Genomic DNA, 21,013 nt, shown 5'->3' on the forward strand with positions numbered 1-21,013 from the left:
TTGGCTGTAACCTCCAGTTATTGAAACCTGAGACAGAGACTTAACAGTTATCAACGAATGATTCTGCTGGTTATGTTAACGTGACAGAGTCTAGGAGATGACTACTACTACTACTACTACTACTAATAATAATAATAATACTATGAATATAATAATAATAATAATAATACAAGTGATTTGTAATGCACTTTATTTTCTAAGTAAATGTTAACGTGCAATATGAGAAAGCAAAGCTTTTTGGAAAAGAACAACACACATAAGGAGACAAAAAAAAAGATTCTTCATTTTGTGCACAGATCTACCGTCACAGGAGACAATGGCCTCATCATATTTCCTGTGAGCAAAGTAAGGGAAGGTATGAATGACGCGGGAAATAAGACAATCCTTCCCCGATGACAGCATTTCACGGAGACGTCTGCGAAAGGTGACGTAAGCTCTTTGACATCTCACAAACAAATCGTCCCACAAATGCCCCCTTTATGCTTTATGTTTCAAGTGGGATGACATGAAAGTCAAATATTACCAACACTGTTACTCTTCACTATTTTGCAGATGCAAAGACGATTGTGATTGGTCTGTCCCAAGTCCATCTCCGCCCCACCGCGCCTTATGTATGCTTATATATTGCGTTGAACGCCGTAGCCATGACACAAACTCTCTCTCTCTCTTACACACACACACACAGAGTGAAAATATCCAGTAGTGAGATGAGACTGTTGCTGATTCTAATGACAGTCGGTGAATGAAGATGTTAGGCTGCTCGGCCGTAGCAAACTTTCGCCCGCTGACAGCAGCACACGGCAGCCGTGGCGAAAGTGTGCAGCGAACAAGTGGATTGAGCACACAGAGCGGAATCCGCGGAATGTGTGGTATGCACTGTGACTGCCTTTACCTCAAAAACAAGCTACCCACCCATACAATCAGATGCCCCTATTTTAGGAAAGGTGCCCCCCTGTGTGGGGCCAAACATTTTCGTCGGATTTGCCCCCCCCCCCCAAAAAAAAAAACTAATTCAGCAGACGGAAATGAAGTGAGATTATCATCTCATCTGTTTGCTGTTCCTTCACTGGAAAGTCATGACGGGATACTATCTTCTGGTTGAAAATATTTCTCCATTCAGACCAGAATCAGGAGTCCAAGGTCTCCATTAACCCAGATTCAAGGAGTCCTCAGCCCGGCCGGTGCCGAGTACACAAGGTGAGTTTGCGGATTTACAGAAAGATGATGATTCACTGGAAACACAGCAGACTCGGATGATTTGGCTTCACAGTTTTGGTTCCATGACTGGAATCAGTAGACTCCCTGGAAACTCTGTGGACTCAGATGACTTGGTCATGCAGTGAAACTTGGAATTGTCCAAAGAAACAATGATCATCTTTGCAGAATACAGAGGCCTTTGTACCTACCTCTTCGTGCTGTAATCCTCTCTTTTAATTTCCAGTCGGGGGATCCTCGTCTACCTAAATGTCAACGGGGTGCATTTGAAACTCATGTTGTGGGCACCAACAGGAACGGTGGCACGTAATCTCGGGTTTAATCCCATGGAAACATAGCTGGAGCGAGATGAACATACGAATATTTGCTTCATGTGGGAAACGAACACTTGAATTCGTCAGTAAGGACACACGACAAACACGCAAGCACGTACGTTGTACAATGGTTGAAAACCTATTTCCAGCCTCGCATTTTCGATGCCGCCTTTCCTCATCAGCGTCCGCGTCGCTGCACCCTATCAAACTCAAAACGTTTCCCTAATACGCAATCACACATTCGCAACCTAACTTTGCACAGCAGAGTTTTGGTGATCCACTCGTGACCTTGTTACTGATTATAACGTTTCGATTACAGTTGGGTTGTTGGGCATTCAGTAAAAAGATTGAATGAAAACAAGTCTGTTGTGAGTGTGAATAACCAGCTATCTAGTGTTACGGTGTGTGTACTTAAATAAAACAACAACACCATAATAACGGCGGACTGAATATTTCCATTCGGTGTGCCAGAACTCAGAATGAAGCTTTTCTAAAAAAAAAAAATAATAATAATAATAATGATAAAGGCCGCGCTTGCCGTCGGTGATAATTGGCGGAAGAATGAAACGTGCAATATGACCTGGCAGTGGATCGAACCTGACAGGCAATCTTCCTTAACGCTTTGAATTCTAAATTACAGCCGTGCTACTGAACGTCAAGGTCAATTCCCTCACACAGTATAATGAAATGATTCCATTTGACACCTCCAGTCGGTGACTGTGGAAGCGCGCCCACCAGACCAGTTCGCTGTCACGCCGGCTTTAAAAGAGCCGTGGAAGGAAAGTGAAATTAGCAGGGCAAATTCATCAGAGAATATTGGGTTTTATCGAGAAAAGAAACAGCTCGATATTCTTGGTTTGTTGCAACATTATTGTGATGCAACAATTTGAACAGGTTGATGTCCTTTCTGAAACGCCTCATTCATTCTTTTCAAATCTAATTGGTCAAAAGAATACATTTGTAACATGAAGTGATGCAACACTCGCATACCGTGTTGATGTGGCAAGCAATCAGTCATTTGGCTCCTCCAACCTTCCCATACTCCACCACTTCAGTGCCCCCTTTTACCCATTACCATCCCGCCCCCAAATATCCAAATATGTTCCCTCCTCCTCCTCCTCCTCCTCCTCCTCCCCCCCGCACCCCCACAACCCATCAACCCCATGTCCTTTGTGTGCAGTGGCATCAGGAAAAAAAAAAAATGTCCCACGCAGCCAGCCTTTAAAGGCACTCCCCTCTTCCCTACCGCTATGCTCGCCTCTCCCTAATCCTCTTAAGAGTTAAGAGTTGCTGTTGGTCACGGTGAATAGCCAGGTAAAGCTGACGTCTCCGAGGTCGGGGTTGGCAATAACTTCTGCGTTTTTGGCTACACTCGCGGCCTACACTACCCCTTGAGGTCAAAAGCCTCAAAACCTCTAGGTGGCGCTAGTGAGTGCTTGACTTGACTCACGCCGAGCACTAAGGAGCTCCTTTTGACACACATTACACAATCAACGATTGTTCTGTCTGTTCCCCCCACCCCGTTGATGATTGAGGCCCCCACGCGGCCGCCTACCCGTCGACGAGTGCCTTCGGCCGCCGCACCCAAAACAAATTGCCGGACGCGCCCGTGGTGCACAGACTGACGGACAACAATTCAAGATAAACCAAATGACAACAATGTGACCGCCGCCACCGATCCGGTCTACTTTTATATTGATGCATATATTGTTTATCTCAGTACCAGTACAAAAGAATGAATGCAGGGCTGTTTAAAACAAACTAGGGGGAATACAATGACCTTGTCACTTTGACATGGAGTATGTCAATATTTTTGTCAACGGTTCAGAGTTTATCAGCTGGCCTTTAGTGAAAAGCGGTCACTGACGGCTGTCACGCAGGTGCACAAAGCACGCCCTGTTGTCAAGGTCACACACCGAGCTGTCTTTAAAAAAAAACAAACAATTACTTTAAAATGTGTTGCGTACAACTTAAGACAGAACATTAGGGGTGAGAAACGGAGTCAATTGTGATATAATTGATTATCTTACAGCTATTAAGCGGTCATCAATATAGGAAAATACATACTGTACATGTATATCTGCAGATACACCAGCGCACTCCTCCTCGAGTCGTCACCTTATCGTTGGGGCGATATCGCCTATTGGAAACCTGTTCAAAAACGGCTTCAAATTTCAGGAAAACAGTATCACTCAACATTTGGCTATAAAAAAATCAATCACACACGAATGTCATTTGGCCGTGCTAAATTCGAGGTTTGAAGTTGTTTTCTTTTGCAGATTAATTAGCGTAAATTCACAAAAATCTTTGTGAACATTGCCTAATTTTTTATTTCAAAAGGAAAATAATGAAGCTAAAATATATAATTTTGGACATATGAACCCATAATGTACTTTGAAAAGTATATCTTTCGAAAAAGGTCAGTCGGCACACACACACGTATGTATATGTATATATATATATATTTGTTGTTTCTTTATATTTATATGTCCCGCGATTGACTGGGTTAACCCTATGGCCCATACGGAACAGGAATGTAAATTAATAGCCTACACGTGATTCGAAAAACCGATGTTGACGGTCATGTGTGCTGAGATTCTGCGCATTCCACCACTGATCCGTGCCATGATTATACCTTTAAAACACAGTCGAGCCAGTTCAGTCATAAACATGTCAAGAAAACTTAGTTACCTTACACTTTGTTGATTTTTCGAGGTAGAAGACAATGTTAGCGATGAATTACATTATCATATGCGGTTTATATGATCCTAAAATCCATTTCATATAAACACGACTGCCAGCCGTAGTCTATTGCGGAGCGCTGGAATTGAAAATGAGCACGTCACATAAAGATGCGATTGGCTGACGGGCACCCGGTCGGCTGAACGTGGCGACACCGCCGTCAGGCACGTTGCCACAGCGGTGACAGACCGGCCAGTCAAGTCAGAAGGAAGTGGCTACAGTCGCCCGCGAACTTTGAGCCATTTGCCTTCAAAATAAAGCACGCTTTTGTTTTGGAAAGATGAAATCAAATGTACTACTCGGTTGTTGGGTGGTTTGTGTGTGTTTTTGTTTGTTTTTCTTCCCCCCCCCCTGCGGAGTTTGAGTCAGGTCCTACGTTGTGGACATGGTATTTTTAGGTGGTATTACCGAAACGTTTTTCAGGGTTGACGTTTGGTTTTATGTTTGAAAGTTGTCCGGAAGTCACGTAGTTGTACTGTTACGAATGACTCCTGAGAGGGTCGACATCATTTGACAGTTTGTGTGAAGTCCAAAGCAGGTAAACCCGAAAATGCCATGTATGACAGTTGCTCGTCGTCGTCGTCGTCGTTATATAACCACATTTGTTAGATTACGAACAGTCCTTCGTTAACGTTAGCGTTAGCGTTAGCGTTAGCGTTAGCTGTTGGTCGGTTCGAGCAGGGTCCGACGACACGCTTGCCCATTGTCTTTCCACTTTGACCCGAGCTGCCCTCTCTTCCAGGTCAACGGCACGCGATGGGCCCATGGATTATTCGGACGACTCTTATCATGTTATTCATCTGCTGCTACCAGGCTAAGCGGGACCAGACGCTGTACTGTTCTGGTATGTAAACGTTACTTCATATCTTCATGTTAGTCCGTTGGTGTGACACTTGTCCTCAACTGCAAATTCCGTTTCCGTGCACACATTTGAGTCCCAATCATCGCTTCCGCCGTTTGTGATTTCAAGACCGTTTTTTTCTCCTCTCTCGAAAAAAAGTAATCTGGTCCAGGTTGAAGCTTCGGCAAAGTCAAATGTAACATTCAGAACTGTCATAAAAGTGTCAAAAGAAGTGACTTGAAATGATTCAAAGTCAACTCAAATGCAATACTCATCCTTCAGTGACACTTGTTGGATGATTAATGGAGAGGTTGGTATTGTGCAAGTGAGTCCGTTTCATGAATCCCACTTTTCAACGTTCATTACTGTTCTGTCCCAATCTATCCATCCATTTCCCGGGGGTCGCTGGCGCCTGGCCCGGCTAACTGTGGGCGAGAGGCACGGTGCGCCCTGAACTGGTCGCCAGACGAACGCAGGGCGCAAAAAATTCTACGAGTTGTGGGGGGGAAAAAAAAATCTGAAAAACAATGTCTCGATGTATGTGCAGCATAATTATAGATGATCAACATCAATCAATTTGTGTGCTCAATAGTTGAGAGATTTTACAACTAAATCACAAAGGAAAAATTAATCCTACACAGCATCCAACTTCTCAATGAGTTAATAAGTATATAGAATATATGTCTTTGCTTATAGCTCCCGATTGTCCTTTTTGTTAGTTTTTGTTTTCATCTGAAAAAGAATTTGTATCACTGGAAAAAGAAGTCCCAAATTGGAAATACATGAACATGCGTTTGATTAGACCGCAACAAGTGATGCTTTTGTTGTGAGGAATTAGGGAAAACATTTTGTTTTAGCTTATTGTATTATCAAAGGAAGGAATTTGTTGGCGAGAGGTGCAAAAAAAGACATAAAAGTTCCGATATTTAGATCATCTCATGCTATTTAAACCAGAGCATCTCTCGCAACAGGGTTTTGTGTTTTTATGAGAAAAATTTGCAAACGAAATCAACTTCATTCCTTCATTTGCCTGTGATTGTCACGTTTCAGCCATGAGGATACAGTCATCTGCACGATAGATTTTCATGCCACCCGTTAAAAGATGTCCAGTATTTTCATATAATGTGCATTGTACATTGCCAACTGAAACCCGTCCTGTCGCTGAACTTCATGTGTGTTTTCCAGCTTGCCGTGCAATTGTTGACGAATTGACACACTCAATCGACCAGGTGGACCCAAAGCAAACCATTAATATTGGCAGCTTTAGACTCAATCCAGATGGAAGCATGAAAGACAAAAAGGTAAAATACAGCGACGCATACAGCAGTGAAAAGCATCCATCCGTTTCTTACACTGCCTGTCTTCACTCGTGTCATGGGGGAGCTGGAGCCCATCCCAGCTGACTTTGGGTGAGGGGTGGGCTACACCCTTACTGGTTGCCAGCAAATCGACATATAAACAAACAACCATTCACACCTACAAACAATTAAGAGTCTTCAATGAACTGTTTTTGGAATGCCTGTAGAAAGCTTTCACACGAGGACTGCGCAAACCAAACTCCACACATGGCGAGGCCGCAGCCCGGATTGAAACCCACAACCGTGTTGAAAACAATCAAGTGAAATCCAGGGGTGGAGGACTCGAGACAGATGTTGAGTCAAACTCAAGTCGCCAATTTTAAATGTTGGGACTTGCTTGGATAAACCTATGAAAGGCTCAACTTGACTTTAGACTTAAAACACAGAAGCTTTTTGTTTATATTTGAAAATGCCCATTTTCAACGTAGTGGTCCAAATGTTTTGTTTTTGAAAGGTGAGGGGGGTGAGCCCATGTGGGAAGGGGGGCCCGCATTGCCTCTTCGGGCTGTGCCCGGCCGAGTCCCACGGGTGCGGGCTTAGCTACCAAACGCTTGAGATGGAGAAGCCTCAGGCGTTGTCCATCCGTCCGTCCGTCCGTCCATCCATCCATCCATCCCTTTTCTGAACTGCTTATGCTCGCTAGGATTGCGGGTGTGCTGGCGCCTATCTCGGCTGACTTCGGGTGAGAGGCGGGGTACGCCCTGAACTGGTCGCCAGCCAATCACACTAAGGGGTTGTAACCACTCATCAATTTTATTCGCTTTAATGATGTGGGCCAGGTACGAAAGGAATTATTTGCCATTGTGTCTATTGCCTCCTGTCTATCCATCCATGAATTTTCTGTAGCGCTTATACTCACTAGAGTCGCGGGCGTGCTGGAGCCTATCCCAGCTATATTCACGCCCTGAACTGGTCGCCACCCAATCACAGGGCACATATAAACAAACAACCATGAGCACTCACATTCACACATACAGGTAATTTAGAGTCTTCAATCAACCTAGCACACGTTTTTCGGGATGTGGGAGGAAACCGGAGTACACGCCGAAAACCCACGTGGGCACGCGGAGAACATGCAAACTCCACACAGGCGGGGCCGGGATTTGAACCCCGTTCTTCAGAACAGTGAGGTGGGTGTGCTAACCGGTCGCTCACTGTGCCGCCGCTCTTGTCTATTTCAAGGGTAATGGAGGAAGCATTTACACAGCCGTACCTTTACAACACAACACACTTGAATGAATAGATGCAGATCATTCTTAAAAAAAAAAAATCTAACTTTTGAAGCTAAAGCAGCACGACCTAAGAAATGAGGAAACGGTTGTCTCTTTAGGTCAATATGAGACCTGAGACAGTGATCTTACGTAGATGCGTGGGATACACTTGCAGTCCTTTTTACAAGTAGAATTGATCGTGTGTGTGTGTGTGTGTGTGTGCGCGCGCAAATACACTGAACCCCAAAACAGACAACCAAATAAGAGATATTAAACACGACTTTATTGAACCAAGGGGACACTAAAAAGCAAGCAACAAGCAGGAAATACAAACGGAAAACTACAACATAGAAGAAAAATAATGGAAACTAAAAATGTTTCGAACCAAGATGCGAGATAAGTAGAAAACTACTTACATATGCAAGTGAAAACGAGGAAGGAAAAAGCGGGAATAAAAATGAGATGAAGAAAACAGGCACATGACGTTCAAAACACTGGATACAGGCGAATTGTGGCAACTAGGCAATAGGCAGGTGTCTCGCTCCTGTTTCTCCTGAGCTGATGCTCCAATGCTCAGGCAACTGAAGAAACAATTTGCGTATGTTTGTGCACGTGAGAGAGAGATACTATACATCTAAATCAGACGCCTTTTGGCGAAATTCGCCGTTTTGAACTCTAAATAGGCCATTTCCATGGATTGGATGGATCCGATGATTTGCTTTCCTGGGGGTGGGGGTGGGGGGGGGGGGTTCGCCGTCGCTGTCGTCACAGGCTGTTTCGTACTCCTTGAACGCTGGCAGCTAGATCCATTCCACACACGCATGTAATTTCTGAATATTACTCCACAGCGGACTAATATGCGAGGGCATCCGCCTGAGATTCCGCCTGTGCCCTCGGGGCCTGCTTTGGTCACAGGAGTTGATGAGACCTGAAAAAACACATTTACTCCGTTACAATGTTCTAAATGTCACTCGCAACTTTTATTTATCAATTATTGCTTATTTATCAACAATTCATGCACAAGACTTCAACTTCCGCGTTGGGCGCTGTTTGCTCCAATCCAATTTAAGCGCGAGTGACGTTTAAGTCGAGTTCACCAATCAAATGACACAAGAAAGTGAAGAAACATGACCTCACAAAATGTCTTCTGTTGGGCTTCCTGGGCAGTAGAGTTTCAAGTTGCACTTCCGGATGTAGCGCCCAACTGTATTTACTGACATTGGTTTTCTGAAGTGTTCCTGAGCCCATATGGTGATATCATTTACACATTGATGCAGTGCCGCCTGAGGGACGTTTACATGCAGTGATTTCTCCAGATTCTCTGAATCTTTTGATGATCTTATGGACCGTCGATGATGAAATCCCTCAATTCCTTGCGATTGTACGTGAAGGAACATTGTCCCTAAACTGTTGGACTATTTTCTCACGCACTTGTTCACAAAGAGGTGAACGTCGCTCCATCTTTGCTTGTGAATGACTGAGCAATTCAGGGAAGCTCCTTTTCTAGCCAATCACGGCACCCACCTGTTCCCAATGAGCCTGATCACCTGTGGGATGTTCCAAACACGTGTTTGACGAGCATTCCTCAACTTTGAGTCTTTTGTGTCAACTGTCCCAGCTTTTTTGGAACGTGTTGCAGCCATCAAATTCGAAGTGAATGAAAATGCCTGGATGACGTCGCCTCGAAAAGGGTGTACCCCACCTCTCGCCCAGAGTCAGCTGGGATAGGCACCAGCACCCACGGCACGCTAGTGGTGCGGAAAATGGATGGATACTATGAAGATGCAGGTTTTCCATGCAGTGTTTCAAATCAAGCAATGCAAATTCCACCCATCCATCCATTTTCTGAGCCGCTCCTCCTCACGAGGGTCGCGGGCGAGCCGGAGCCCATCCCAGCTGTCATCGGGCAGGAGGCGGGGTACACCCTGAACGGGTTGCCGGCCAATCGCAGGGCACATGCAAACAAACAAGCATTCGCACTCACATTCACACCTACGTGGACATTTCTAGTCTTCAATTATCCTACCACGCCTGTTTTTGGGATGTGGGAGGAAACCGGAGTGCCCGGAGAAAAGCCACGCAGGCACGGGGAGAACATGCAAACTCCACACAGGCGGGGCCGCAAATTCAAATTGTTTTTCAAATTCATTGTTAAATGAAATCATTGTTTAATAATTAGATTAAATTTAGCAATTCAAATTCAAATAATGATTCAAATGGTGGCACATACAGCCCACATGTATTCCTCTTGAAGTTAACAGCGCCGCCATGCTGCGCTTTCTCTGTGTAGACCTCTTATACGACAATTGATAGAACTGCCATCATGGCTGCCACATCAATAAGTGGCCTGAAATGTCAATGCGTTGCCTTTGACGGAATGTCACTACATTCAACATGGCTGTCAAGTAGGCACGGGAGTCACGTCTGTTGGTTGGATCTAGTCGCATTGTATATCTGTGACCCAGCAATGTGTGTGTCCCAATGTCTGCCGACATTGCGCCACAGTGCCAATAAACAACAGCGGCCAATTCTGGAATTAACAGATTTTGTCAACGCCTGTGGAAACTATTTTTGTAACATGTACCGTTCAGACGATCCATTACTTCCGATATCCGTTAAATCGACGTCCAGTCAATCGAGATTCCACTGTATACAGTAGAAATGATAAGGTATGAAATGCTAATACTGTGTCAAGTCTCTTAAAAATGAAAGGTCCCAACGCTTATGCCTTAGTCTTCTATTGCGGGAGAAAAAATATCAGTCACCTGTTTTGCCTTCTCCCGTATTTTGTAACATCGTGCATCTTCTCCGCTTTCTTCGACGTGTTGCGTCTTGTTTCTCTTTTTGCAGTTGCATCGTGCACCAGATGGGAGAAGCCCAAAGACAGCTACTATTAGAGATGATAAATACACAGTACAAAAGCTAATTAAAATTTGAAATGGTGAAACTAGCCGTTTACACAGTTTATTGCGGCTTATCAGTAAACTGTTTTTATCTCTATTATATCGATTCTCCAACTATACTACCTTGCATAAAATGCTGCAATTCATAAATGGTATCACATTTGTAATTTGGGTGAAAAAAAACAACTGGTCAACCCTGATTTAGATCATTATCGTTGTTGAAATGATGAAATATACAATTTTAACTTTTGCAATAAAATAAAAATATATGCCCATGCTCTTAACACAAGCCATCTGAGTATTCAATTCATAAACCTTTACCCAGGTTTTACAATATCGTGGCGAAGAATTGCTGAATTGTTACCATTCCAGTCACCAGGGAAGAACAGTTTAGTTCACTCAGGGATGAGCTCCTCCTCTGCCCTTTGCTGACACAGTTTTCCACCTGTCGTTTAGTCAATCAAATGTTACTGAACCACAGAAGAAGTCAAACCTTGATCCCATGCCCTCGCAGCTCCCTCCTTTTCAGCAGCTTTTGACCTAGTGTGAATCAGAGAGGGAGGGATGTCGCAGCTTAGATGCCATCAGTGAGGAGGATTTGCTGGTTTTAAGTCTCTGCTCTTTGGCCTCTTCACAGTAGGACTTCCTGGGGGCATGGGGCTGCTCTGTGGCACAAAAGTTAAACCTACTTGCTGTAACAATGACACATTTAAGACATTGAACTTAGTTGGAAGGCAAGCTGATCTCATAGCGACCGGTGGGAAGTCATGCATTGAGAATGAGAGGATACACAATGGTGTGCTTACACGGTGACACATATCATGGTTCACAAACGGGACTGAATAACAGAGAGTAAAGCCATTTTCAATTGCCAAAGGAATTTCTCAATGTTCATATATATATAAATAAAATCCTGTTTAAATGGCAAGACGTGCCTCACCTCAGATTGCGAGTCTATTGGTAAAATTATGGGAGTACAACAGCGGAGGCTGTTAGCAAGTGCCTGTTCACCGCTCCAATATAACGATTTCAGACACTTTTAAAACGTTAATTTTCCGTAGTCAGGCTAATGTATTTAATATTGGTGTTGCTTTTTTCATTTTGCTGATTGCATAAAACCGCAGATAAAAGCACAAGGTAAGGCAGACAGTATTCTGCCTCACAAAGGCAGACTACCATCAGGCGAGCGCAGGCAAAAGCCTGGGGTCCCGAAATTTCTACAGACCCCGTAACGTCTCCCCCCCCCCCCCCCCCCCAAATTGAGTCTTCCATCTAAAACTATCTAATCCATCTATCGATCGATCTATCTAATCTAAATTATTTTTTTATTATTCTCAATTCACATGCTTAAAAAAACAAAACATCAATCATTGATCATTTCGACTGACTAATCGATCTTACTGCGCATGTGTAGACTTGATTCAGGAAGACCAGGAAAAACAAACGGTGTGGTTGTGAGGAAATGCACGCGGAAGCTGCAGTCCATGTATTGTGAAAAAAAATTCCTCCGAATGAAAGCCAAACATGGAAGAAATACAGTATCAAACCTTAAAATAAAACTGCACTGCCAATTAAAACAGGATGTAAATAATATAGGAAGGCAAATGCTGGAGATGACCCCCCCTTAGGGGGTCGGGTGCGTTGCGAGCTGGGCGGTGGCCGAAGGCAGGGACCTTGGCGGTCCTATCCCCGGCTACAGAAGCTGGCTCTAGGGACGTGGAACGTCACCTCTCTGGCAGGGAAGGAGCCCGAGCTGGTGTGCGAGGTAGAGAAGTTCTGATTAGACATAGTCAGGCTCGCCTCCAGACATAGCTTGGGCTCTGGTACCATCACTCTGGAGTTGCGCACGGTGAGAGGCGCCGAGCAGGTGTGGGTATACTTATTGCCCATAGGCTCGGCGCCTGTGTATTGGGGTTCACTCTGGTGGAGGAGAGGTTAGCCTTCCTCCGCCTTCGGGTGGGGGGGACGGGTCCTGACTGTTGTTTGTGCCTATGCACCAAACAGCAGTTCAGAGTACCCACCCTTTTTGGAGTCCTTGGAATGGGTGCTGGAGAGCGCTCCCACTGGGGACTCCATTGTTCTGCCGGGGGACTTCAATGCTCACGTGGGCAATGACAATGAGACCTGGAAGGGTGTGATTGGGAGGAACGGCCATATGTCTTGGACAATTGGGTGAAGAGAGGGGCGGAGCTGTCAACTGATCAACACCTGGAGGTGTGTCGGCTCCGTTGGTGGGGGAAGATATTGTGAAGGTCTGCTGGGAATGTCTGGCAGAGTCCCTTGTCAGAAGAAAATTCAACTCCTACCTCCGACTGAACTTTGCTCATGTTCCGGGGGAGGTAGGGGACATTGAGTCCGAGTGGACCATGTTCCGCACCTCCATTGACGAGGCGGCCAACCAGAGCTGTGGCCGTAAGGTGGTTGGTTCCTGTCATGGCGGCAACCCCAAACCCGTTGGTGGACACCAACGGTGAGGGATGCCGTCGAGCTGAAGGAGTCCTATCGGGCATTTTTGGCCTGTGGGACTCATGAGGTAGCTGATGGGTACCGACTAGCCAAGTGGAATGCAGCTTTGGTGGTCACTGAGGCAAAAACTCTGGCGTGGGAGGGGTTTGGTGAGGCAACGGAGAAAAACGTCCGGGCGGCTTCGAGGAAATTCTGGAGGCAGTGCACCATCAACATTGTGTAGAGTGGGGATGGGGTGCTGCTGACCTCGGGCCGTAGTGAGTCTGTGGGGAGGATACTTCGAAGCTCTCCGATTTGTGTCACACCACCGCTTTATGCACTGCGTATATCACAGCTTCTTCTGAAATGCTGACAGAAAATAGCTGTAGGCTATGTTTTAGTGGGCGGCACGGTGGTAACCTGGTTAGCACATCTCCCTCACAGTTCCGAAGACCCGGGTTCAAATCCGGCCTCGCCTGTGTGGAGTTTGCATGTTCTCCCCGTGCCTGCGTGGCTTTTCTCCGGGCACCCCGCTTTCCTCCCACATCCCAAAAACCTGCGTGGTTGGTTGATTGAAGACTCTAAATTGCCCGTAGGTGTGAATGCGAGTGTGAATAATGGTTTATATGTTCCCGGCAATTAGCTGGCGACCGGTTCAGGGAGTCAGCTGGGATAGGCTCCAGCACGCCCGCGCCCTTATAAGGATAAACGGTGCGGAAAATCAATGAGTATGTTTTGTTTTTATGTGCTTTTCAAAGATTGAATGTAAATCTGTATTGGATTTCTCTGTATCACCCAATGGGCATGATGAAGTTCTGCCATCAAACCTTTTTACTCTGTTCTGTTTTGATATGCTTTGTCAACTAAATGTCCTTTTATTTTTCCATCCATCTGCTTTGGAGTCAATATTATTATTGTTATTATTTTTTTATGGGTCTTCATTGGCCCATTTTAGCAGGACAATGAAACTGAAAGGCCCCCGTCCACAGCAGTGTAATAATGGCGCCCTGTCCAATGGGAATTGAATGGAGGGTAGCATCCCTGAGAAGCCTATTCTCTGGCCCAACCGATTGCCCCCTATGCACCCCCTTCCACCTCATTCTTCAAACAACACATTGACTGACAGCTTCTTTTCATAGGGCTGCGACTGGCAAGGAAGGGGTTTAATTCGAAACCATTTTGTAGCATGGCATGATAATGACTCAGACACAAGCCCAAGGGCTGCAATAGACCAACATGGTTTTGTTATGTTGTTGGACAGGGAAAGGTTTTTTTTTTTTAATCCCCCAGATGAGAGTAATAAAGTGGAAGAATAGTCTTATGAAATACTTTTCATTCAGTACCTACCACGAGGTAAAGATTTGATCAGTAGCTTCACATTGTTTATTCAATTTGGACAGTAATAACCAGTCTCTAACCACAATCGTGTGTCACTGTTACAAAGTGCTTTTACTGTGCAAAATCTCACACTTTAATGAGAATAGTAGCCAAACTACATACTCTTTTTCTGTCACAAACATTTGAAGAAAAGAAAAGAAAAAACAATCCGAAAATATTTGTAGTGAAAATGATTTTGGGTAGTTAGACAATTTTGCAAAAGTACATTTTAATGATTACTGATTTAATGTACACATTATCCCACAATGTGTGTGTATACATATATATATATATATATATATTTTTTTTTTTAACATATGAAAAAGGTTATTGCAGGCAGATAATGATTGACAGATGAACCTCATCGTCATGGGCTGGGGTGACATACATCCTTCATTGCTCACCCTTCAACCTTTGCCCTTGTGCTGTAACATTCTGTTGTTCCGCCAACTTCCTTCCGCCTGAGCACAGCAACGTTGTCAAGCTCAAGGGATCGTCTTCTGAATGAATCACATTTCTAATGAATGAATCGCATGTGGAAGAGGTCGGGTTGACCTAAAGACACGGGGATTAGTGATTGGTTTCAGGGTTTGGGTGGTTTTTGTTTTTGTTTTGTTTATTTCCTTTTGAAAATAAATGATTTTTTTTTTTATTGCCAATTGTTATCCATCAAAAGGTCATAAATGTTTGTAAGAAAAAACTATTCTAAAGTAATATTTTTCAAACTGTTAATTCCAAAATATCTTTACCGTTAAGTGTCTGAAATGAAGTTTCACAATTTGCAACATGTTTTTTTTTTTTTAAAAAACGAAAACGAACACAAATGCATCTTCAGTGGTCTTTATTTTTTATTTTTTTATTTTTTTTGCTGCTTCTTTTACAAACGGTCCTTCTTTTTCACTTAAGCTGTCTTTACCGTTAATGCTACCGAAGAGAGAACCTTATTCCAGGTACATGTCAGTAAATTAGAATATATGTATTCTAATTTATTGATATGACCCACCTAAATATATTGTGTTACAAGCCTGCAGATGTGATTTATTGTTCTCAAATGAACTGTGTGAGGCTGTACGCTATGTCCCTATTGCATTTTCCAGCGAATAAATCACATCAATAGTCATCTGCGGACTTCTGTTGCACAATTTATTTCGGTATGTCATCGCAATAAATTAGAAACTTCGAATTTATAGAGAAGTACCTGTATGTTATTGCAATACACCAGAGGGATCTTTGAGCTGAAGTGCCAGGGTGAGGGAGACAATAGCAGGCAGCAAAATATTGAGTTAGTTATTTCTGAGATATGAATTTGTTAAAATGTCTGAAGAATGACGTTTGCTGTTATTACGATTGCACAAAGATAACCGTGTAAGAAGAAGTGCATTTCAATGGGCCGCGACCATTTGCTCCGTCAATAGCATTGCCTTTACTGTGAACGCCAAAATGTTTAAATCATCAGTAACGTTTTGAAAATGTACTGACTTTATAAGTGTTGTTGTTTCAGCACGGGTGACATTTACTCATATGAAATCAAGATTTGTCTTTTGAGCGTTATTGATCAATTGATATGATTATGACTCAATTGCAAATCAATAGATGTTTTCGGTGGAAGTGGCATGTTGTACATGGCACAGAGGGAAACGCAACCAATTCTGAGGTAACAAAGGGGTCACAGTTTTCAGGAATCTGTGAATGGAGTCTCACCCACTTCCATCGACCCCAATAACTGTCGTCAAGTTATGAATGAAAACGGAGAAGGAAGATTTCCTCCGTCTGATCGCTGGAGGATGGAGCAGGGCAAATTTGGCACACAAAAGCAGATTCAAAAAAGGTGTGGGCTATTTACCCTGCACTTAGCTTCTGTTGAGGCCTCCTGTCTTTTCCGTCTCCTTTCACGACCATCCTCCACAGGAAACGCACCCCTCTGTGTTTTTTCCCAGCCCTGGTCACCCCTCTTTTGCTCTGTCCCCACCTCCTCCTCCCACATGCCTCACCACCAATCTCCAGATACGGGTGTCCTTCCGGCCCCGGTCAGGGCGCCGCACCTGTCTTGACCCGTCTAGACGCGGCTGCTCTCTGTTTTGTCTTCCGGAGGAGCACAGGGAAAAGAGCGTGGGGTTCACATGGAGTGGTGGGGAGATATTGGCGCAGGTTAAAAGTCGGAGTCGGAGGGTGAGGTTTGTTCGTGAGGATGAAGAAATTGGAGGTCACGCTGGTGACCTACAGAGCCCTGCGGTGTAACACAGCTAACACAAGGGCACTCCAAAGGACTTTTAACATTGAAGAGTCCCCCCCCCCACCTTCATCTTTTCAGTTGCCAATGCCATGACACCGGATTTTACGAGAATGTATGCTTTTTGTTTGTTGTTGTAAATGTTTCACTATTTTACGAGGGTCTCCATTTTTACTGGTTTGCATGCTAGGTTTTCCTAACAAAGGATATCGGTAAAGAAAAAGATCATGTTTAAGGAATCAGAATGTCAGTATCTTGTCTCCCTTTCTTTTTTGGTCCCAGGTACCCCTAGCTCGTTCCGAGACGCACCTCAGTGAACTCTTGGATGGGGTTTGCCGTTCCATGAGTGACTATGCCCTCCACGTGGACCCCCACACCCAGAAAAAGCAACACATGAGGTTTGCGCCGAGGAGCAGTGGCTCCACCGGGGACTTCCCTGACCTTAAAAACTTCCAGTTCGATGGACCTGAAGCTCCCAGTGCCTTGAAATTTGCAGTGAGTGCAAAAGCTGTATACATTTTATTTTTTATTTTTTTTAGGCTTTTTAATAAGTCCAGTCGGGTTGTGTTAGACATTTTGGACAGATTTGAATCAATTAGGTTCATATAGTGCTGTAGTTTTTGATCCGGAGTAAGTTGTAATTTGTTTCCAATCTAGTCGAAAAGAAATGGCCTTTTTTTTTTGTTAACTGTCTGCATTTGATCAATTTGACTATATGGCCGAAGGTGCTCAATTAAGTTGGTGTTCAGTACAAAGGTAGACCCCATGACTCGTACCCAAAAAAAAAAAAAACCTGGAACAGTTCCTATCACCAAATGTGTATTGTGCAGTGGTAGGGATATTCTAATATCATGACCTCTAGCCTTTGTAGGGAATGGAAATCGGCGTTGTTATGCATAAATCTGTGTTTTGGATGTTCTACTCCTTCATAATCAGTCAACAATACGATTATATGTAGTCTCAAAGCTGGAAATGGGATCGTTTGATCCTTTTGGCTAGTAATCTGCGTTTCCAAGGAATTAGTTTTTTAAGGGCTTAAGTTTTGCCCACATTGTTTTTCCTGCCTGACACTTTTGCACTCACCATTCAACCTGGCTGTCACCAACACTGCTTTTTAAATTTGGCTTTAATGAGGATATACTCGCAAACAAATGCAATTCACCTTGGTGAAGGGCGGAAAAATACTTGCAATGCAGCGACAACAGCAGCAAAATGTGAAACCATGACGACTCTGGAACTAAAAACACGGCAAAACCTGGTATGTAAACGATCAAGTTTAAACCCCAAATGACTTTCAAAATGTCTCTAAACCACTTTATTCACTTGGTGCATGCATTTCAAAGCTAGCACTCTCATGTATTTATTGTTTCAATATTTGAATAACATATCGCCAATCAAAGGTATCAGACTGCTAATCCTAATGTTGTCGTGATGACTTTCGCCGTGTCCGATCAGTGGTTGCCACAGTGGGTCACTCGCATGATTTGTTTTGGCACGGTTTTTACGCCAGATGCCCTTCCTGACACCACCCACCCATTCCGCACCCGGGCTCGGGACCAGCAGTGGCTGGGCAATGTGTCGCTGACCGCTGATCGAACCCGTGTCGTCCGCGTGAGAGTCGGCAGCAGCGTGCGCCGCGACGCTATCAGTGCGAACATAAATTATGTCTGTGAATCAGAACAGTCAAAATGGCTGAACAGTGGGAGAAAATGGCCACGGCCCTGCAAACAGCAGTCCTCCGTTCGTGTTTGGCGAAAAAACAAAAAACGTGACAATACTGCGTGTGTGTGTGTGTGTGTGTGTGTGCGCGCGTACGCATGGCCGCTCTGCTCGACTTTTACCTCCAGGCCAAGACTTTCTTCTGTTCTGGTTTTTTTTCCGCGCAGTGTGAAACCATCGTAGAGGAGCTAGAGGATGATATCATTGCTCTTTTCAGCCAGAACACCAAGGATGCGCACAAGGAGTTATGCAACAATGTCTCAGGTACCACAGCTCCTTTGCACAATATTTACCACTTTTTGATTATCCGCCCATCACGACAATCCGCCCCTCTTTACTTCCAGTGGCTATTTGGCTTTAACGTCAGTTATTCATCGATTCACATTCAAATGAGCTGTAGACATGAATCTGAACATAATTAGGAAGACAAACCACATTTTCAATTGTTTGCTCATGGTGCAATTTCACCAGCGACAATTCACAATGTACATACTGTATAATCACAGTTTCATATTTTAGATGAATTGCTTGTCAGTGATGAAGTACAATGACATTTACCTTTTTAGAAGTGCTTATTTGCTAAAGGGAAATCATCATTGAGTTATTTAACTAATAATAAAAGAAATGCAATGTCCAGTAGTGTCCCAGCATCATCTCAAATAGCGCATCCAACCGTCACATAGCCATTTATGCATCTATGCATATCTAATTGATCAAATTATTGGGCGACCATTCATTGTTATTTCCTGTTTTTACTGTTGTTGTTGTTTTTTTTTGTTTGTTTCAGACTACTGTAAGGACACCAGTAACACAAATGAGGAGTTGTAGTTTTTTTTTTTTTTTTTTAACGTATTTTTGTTGTTGTTGAAGTTTTAAAATGGTGTGGTGTGACCAACTTTGTTTCAATGAAATGGGAAATGAGAGGTCTATTTAATCAAATGAACATCTGACAAATAAAAACTATTTTGCGAACATTTGTCTGCTTATAATTGATGCTCTTGCACGCACAGCTCGGTGATGAACTTCAAACCTCAGTCTAACAAATTGAGAACATGAATGCAGCAGGACCTTCTGTTTTGTATGTGGTCGTATTTCGCCTGCGGAATAAAATGTTTTACAGACGACATGGTACACTAATTAATAGAAATCAATTTAGATAGTGAGCCTTATTTAGGAGTTCAGGTAAATGTGTTAATCTAATGACGTCTTCTTCTATTTAACGTGTGAAAGGAGACCATTTTTTTTCTCAAGTATACTAATTTCTAAATCCATTGAAGACGATACCTCGCGGAAATTTCGAAAATAGTTGGGGACTTTGTGTTTCGTAAATTCCAATTCAAACTCCTGCATAGAACTAAATCACCAGTCAGCCTCATAGTAATTCTAACTGTGTTTATTTTTTTCATCCACGCATTTATCTTAATAATCATTCATTTCAACGTGAAATTTGAAAGCATTTAAATGTGGTCTTAAATTGAATCAGTGAGAATAAATAAGTTATTTGAGGTGAGGTTTTCATTTCCATTGGGACTCTTCTTCCCAGTAGTGATATCGCCAAGTTATTCCAGCATCTCCAATCAGATGAGATTTTTGTTTCCCCCCAGAAGTGGTGTGTAATTTAGATTGGTTAGCTCTGTGAGTTGTGGCGAAGTATTAATACCCAAGTGCTAGTTTCCGATCGGAATAGGGTCATGTGGGATTTGATCTGCAGTAGTCCATGAGTTTGCTGTTATTGGTAGTGTTGTTGCTCGAGTAATCTGATATTTGTGAAAATGTTTTAATGAGATTGAAGACTGCCTGAACAGAATACTCGGGTTCCTGTAAATAAAGAAGAATATCGTCGTCATACAGATTGATTTTGTGTTCTATCACTAGCGAGCAGATACCTTTTAACGTTAGCATTCTGACATATAGCAGCAGCAAGAGGTTCGATGAATATTGCAAATAGCATTGGTGAGAGTGGACATCCTTGTCGAGTTCCTCTTTGTAAAGTAAAACTTTGTGATTTCATCCTATTTGTGGCGACTGTCGCTTTCGGCGTGTTGTATAATGTTGCTCTCCAATGTATAAATAAATCTCCAAAGCCAAATTTGTGACGTAGCGCAAACAGGAAAGCCCAGTTAACTTTATCGAAAGCTTTCTCTGCGTCGAGTGACATGGTGATTGCGTTTAGATTTTTACGCTGTGACATGCTGATTAAATTTAACAGATGTCTGACATTATTTGCGGAACTTCTACCTTGAATGTAGCCTGCCTGATCGTAGTGGATTATCGACGGGAGTGCCTTTTCAAGTCTCGGCTTTGGAGATAATCTTGATGTCTACACGAATCAGTGATAAGGGCCGATAATTAGCCGGGAGAGCGGGGTCTTTACCTGACTTTAGTAATAGCTTAATTGAAGCTGTGTTCCTATGGCTACTAATTTGACCTTTTTCGTTTATCTCCTTGACTGTTCGGAAAAATAGAGCCGCCAGTATTGGCCAGAAATGTCTACTGAATTCAACGGAGATTCCGTCCGGGCCAGGCGCTCGTCCTGATTGCATATTTTGTAATGCGTTATTCAATTCTGTGATGGCTAAAGGAACATCAAGGCTGTCTTTAATTTGCGTATTTATTTGATTGAGGATTGTTTCTGTGATAAAAGGCTGAGATAGCCTG

At 43.5% G+C, this 21,013-nt stretch overlaps 1 protein-coding gene across 2 annotated transcripts; it reads left to right on the forward strand.

The window, feature by feature from the left end:
- The first annotated feature begins 4,641 nt into the window (after positions 1-4,641).
- On the forward strand, positions 4,642-19,329 carry cnpy1 (canopy FGF signaling regulator 1). Of its 2 annotated transcripts, none has more exons than XM_061694070.1 (6): positions 4,642-4,809; positions 5,014-5,115; positions 6,298-6,413; positions 16,919-17,131; positions 18,484-18,619; positions 19,143-19,329. In XM_061694070.1, exons 2-6 carry the CDS (start codon positions 5,028-5,030, stop codon positions 19,181-19,183), a joined length of 594 nt encoding a protein of 197 aa, XP_061550054.1. In that variant the 5' UTR covers positions 4,642-4,809; positions 5,014-5,027; the 3' UTR covers positions 19,184-19,329. The 2 variants fall into 2 exon arrangements, with proteins under 2 accessions (XP_061550054.1, XP_061550055.1); XM_061694071.1 differs by having other exon boundaries at positions 18,523-18,619.
- Positions 19,330-21,013: the final 1,684 nt, after the last annotated feature.

This window comes from Phycodurus eques, chromosome 13 (assembly GCF_024500275.1).
Source record: "Phycodurus eques isolate BA_2022a chromosome 13, UOR_Pequ_1.1, whole genome shotgun sequence".
Classification (NCBI taxonomy): domain Eukaryota; kingdom Metazoa; phylum Chordata; class Actinopteri; order Syngnathiformes; family Syngnathidae; genus Phycodurus; species Phycodurus eques.

Bases quoted from the DNA above. Each gene is read 5' to 3' on its own strand.
- cnpy1 (XM_061694070.1), top strand. From the start codon at position 5,028: ATGGGCCCATGGATTATTCGGACGACTCTTATCATGTTATTCATCTGC. The intron at 5,116-6,297 runs GTATGTAAACGT...TGTGTTTTCCAG, and splicing joins CCAGACGCTGTACTGTTCTG to CTTGCCGTGCAATTGTTGAC. The intron at 6,414-16,918 runs GTAAAATACAGC...TTTTGGTCCCAG, and splicing joins GAAGCATGAAAGACAAAAAG to GTACCCCTAGCTCGTTCCGA.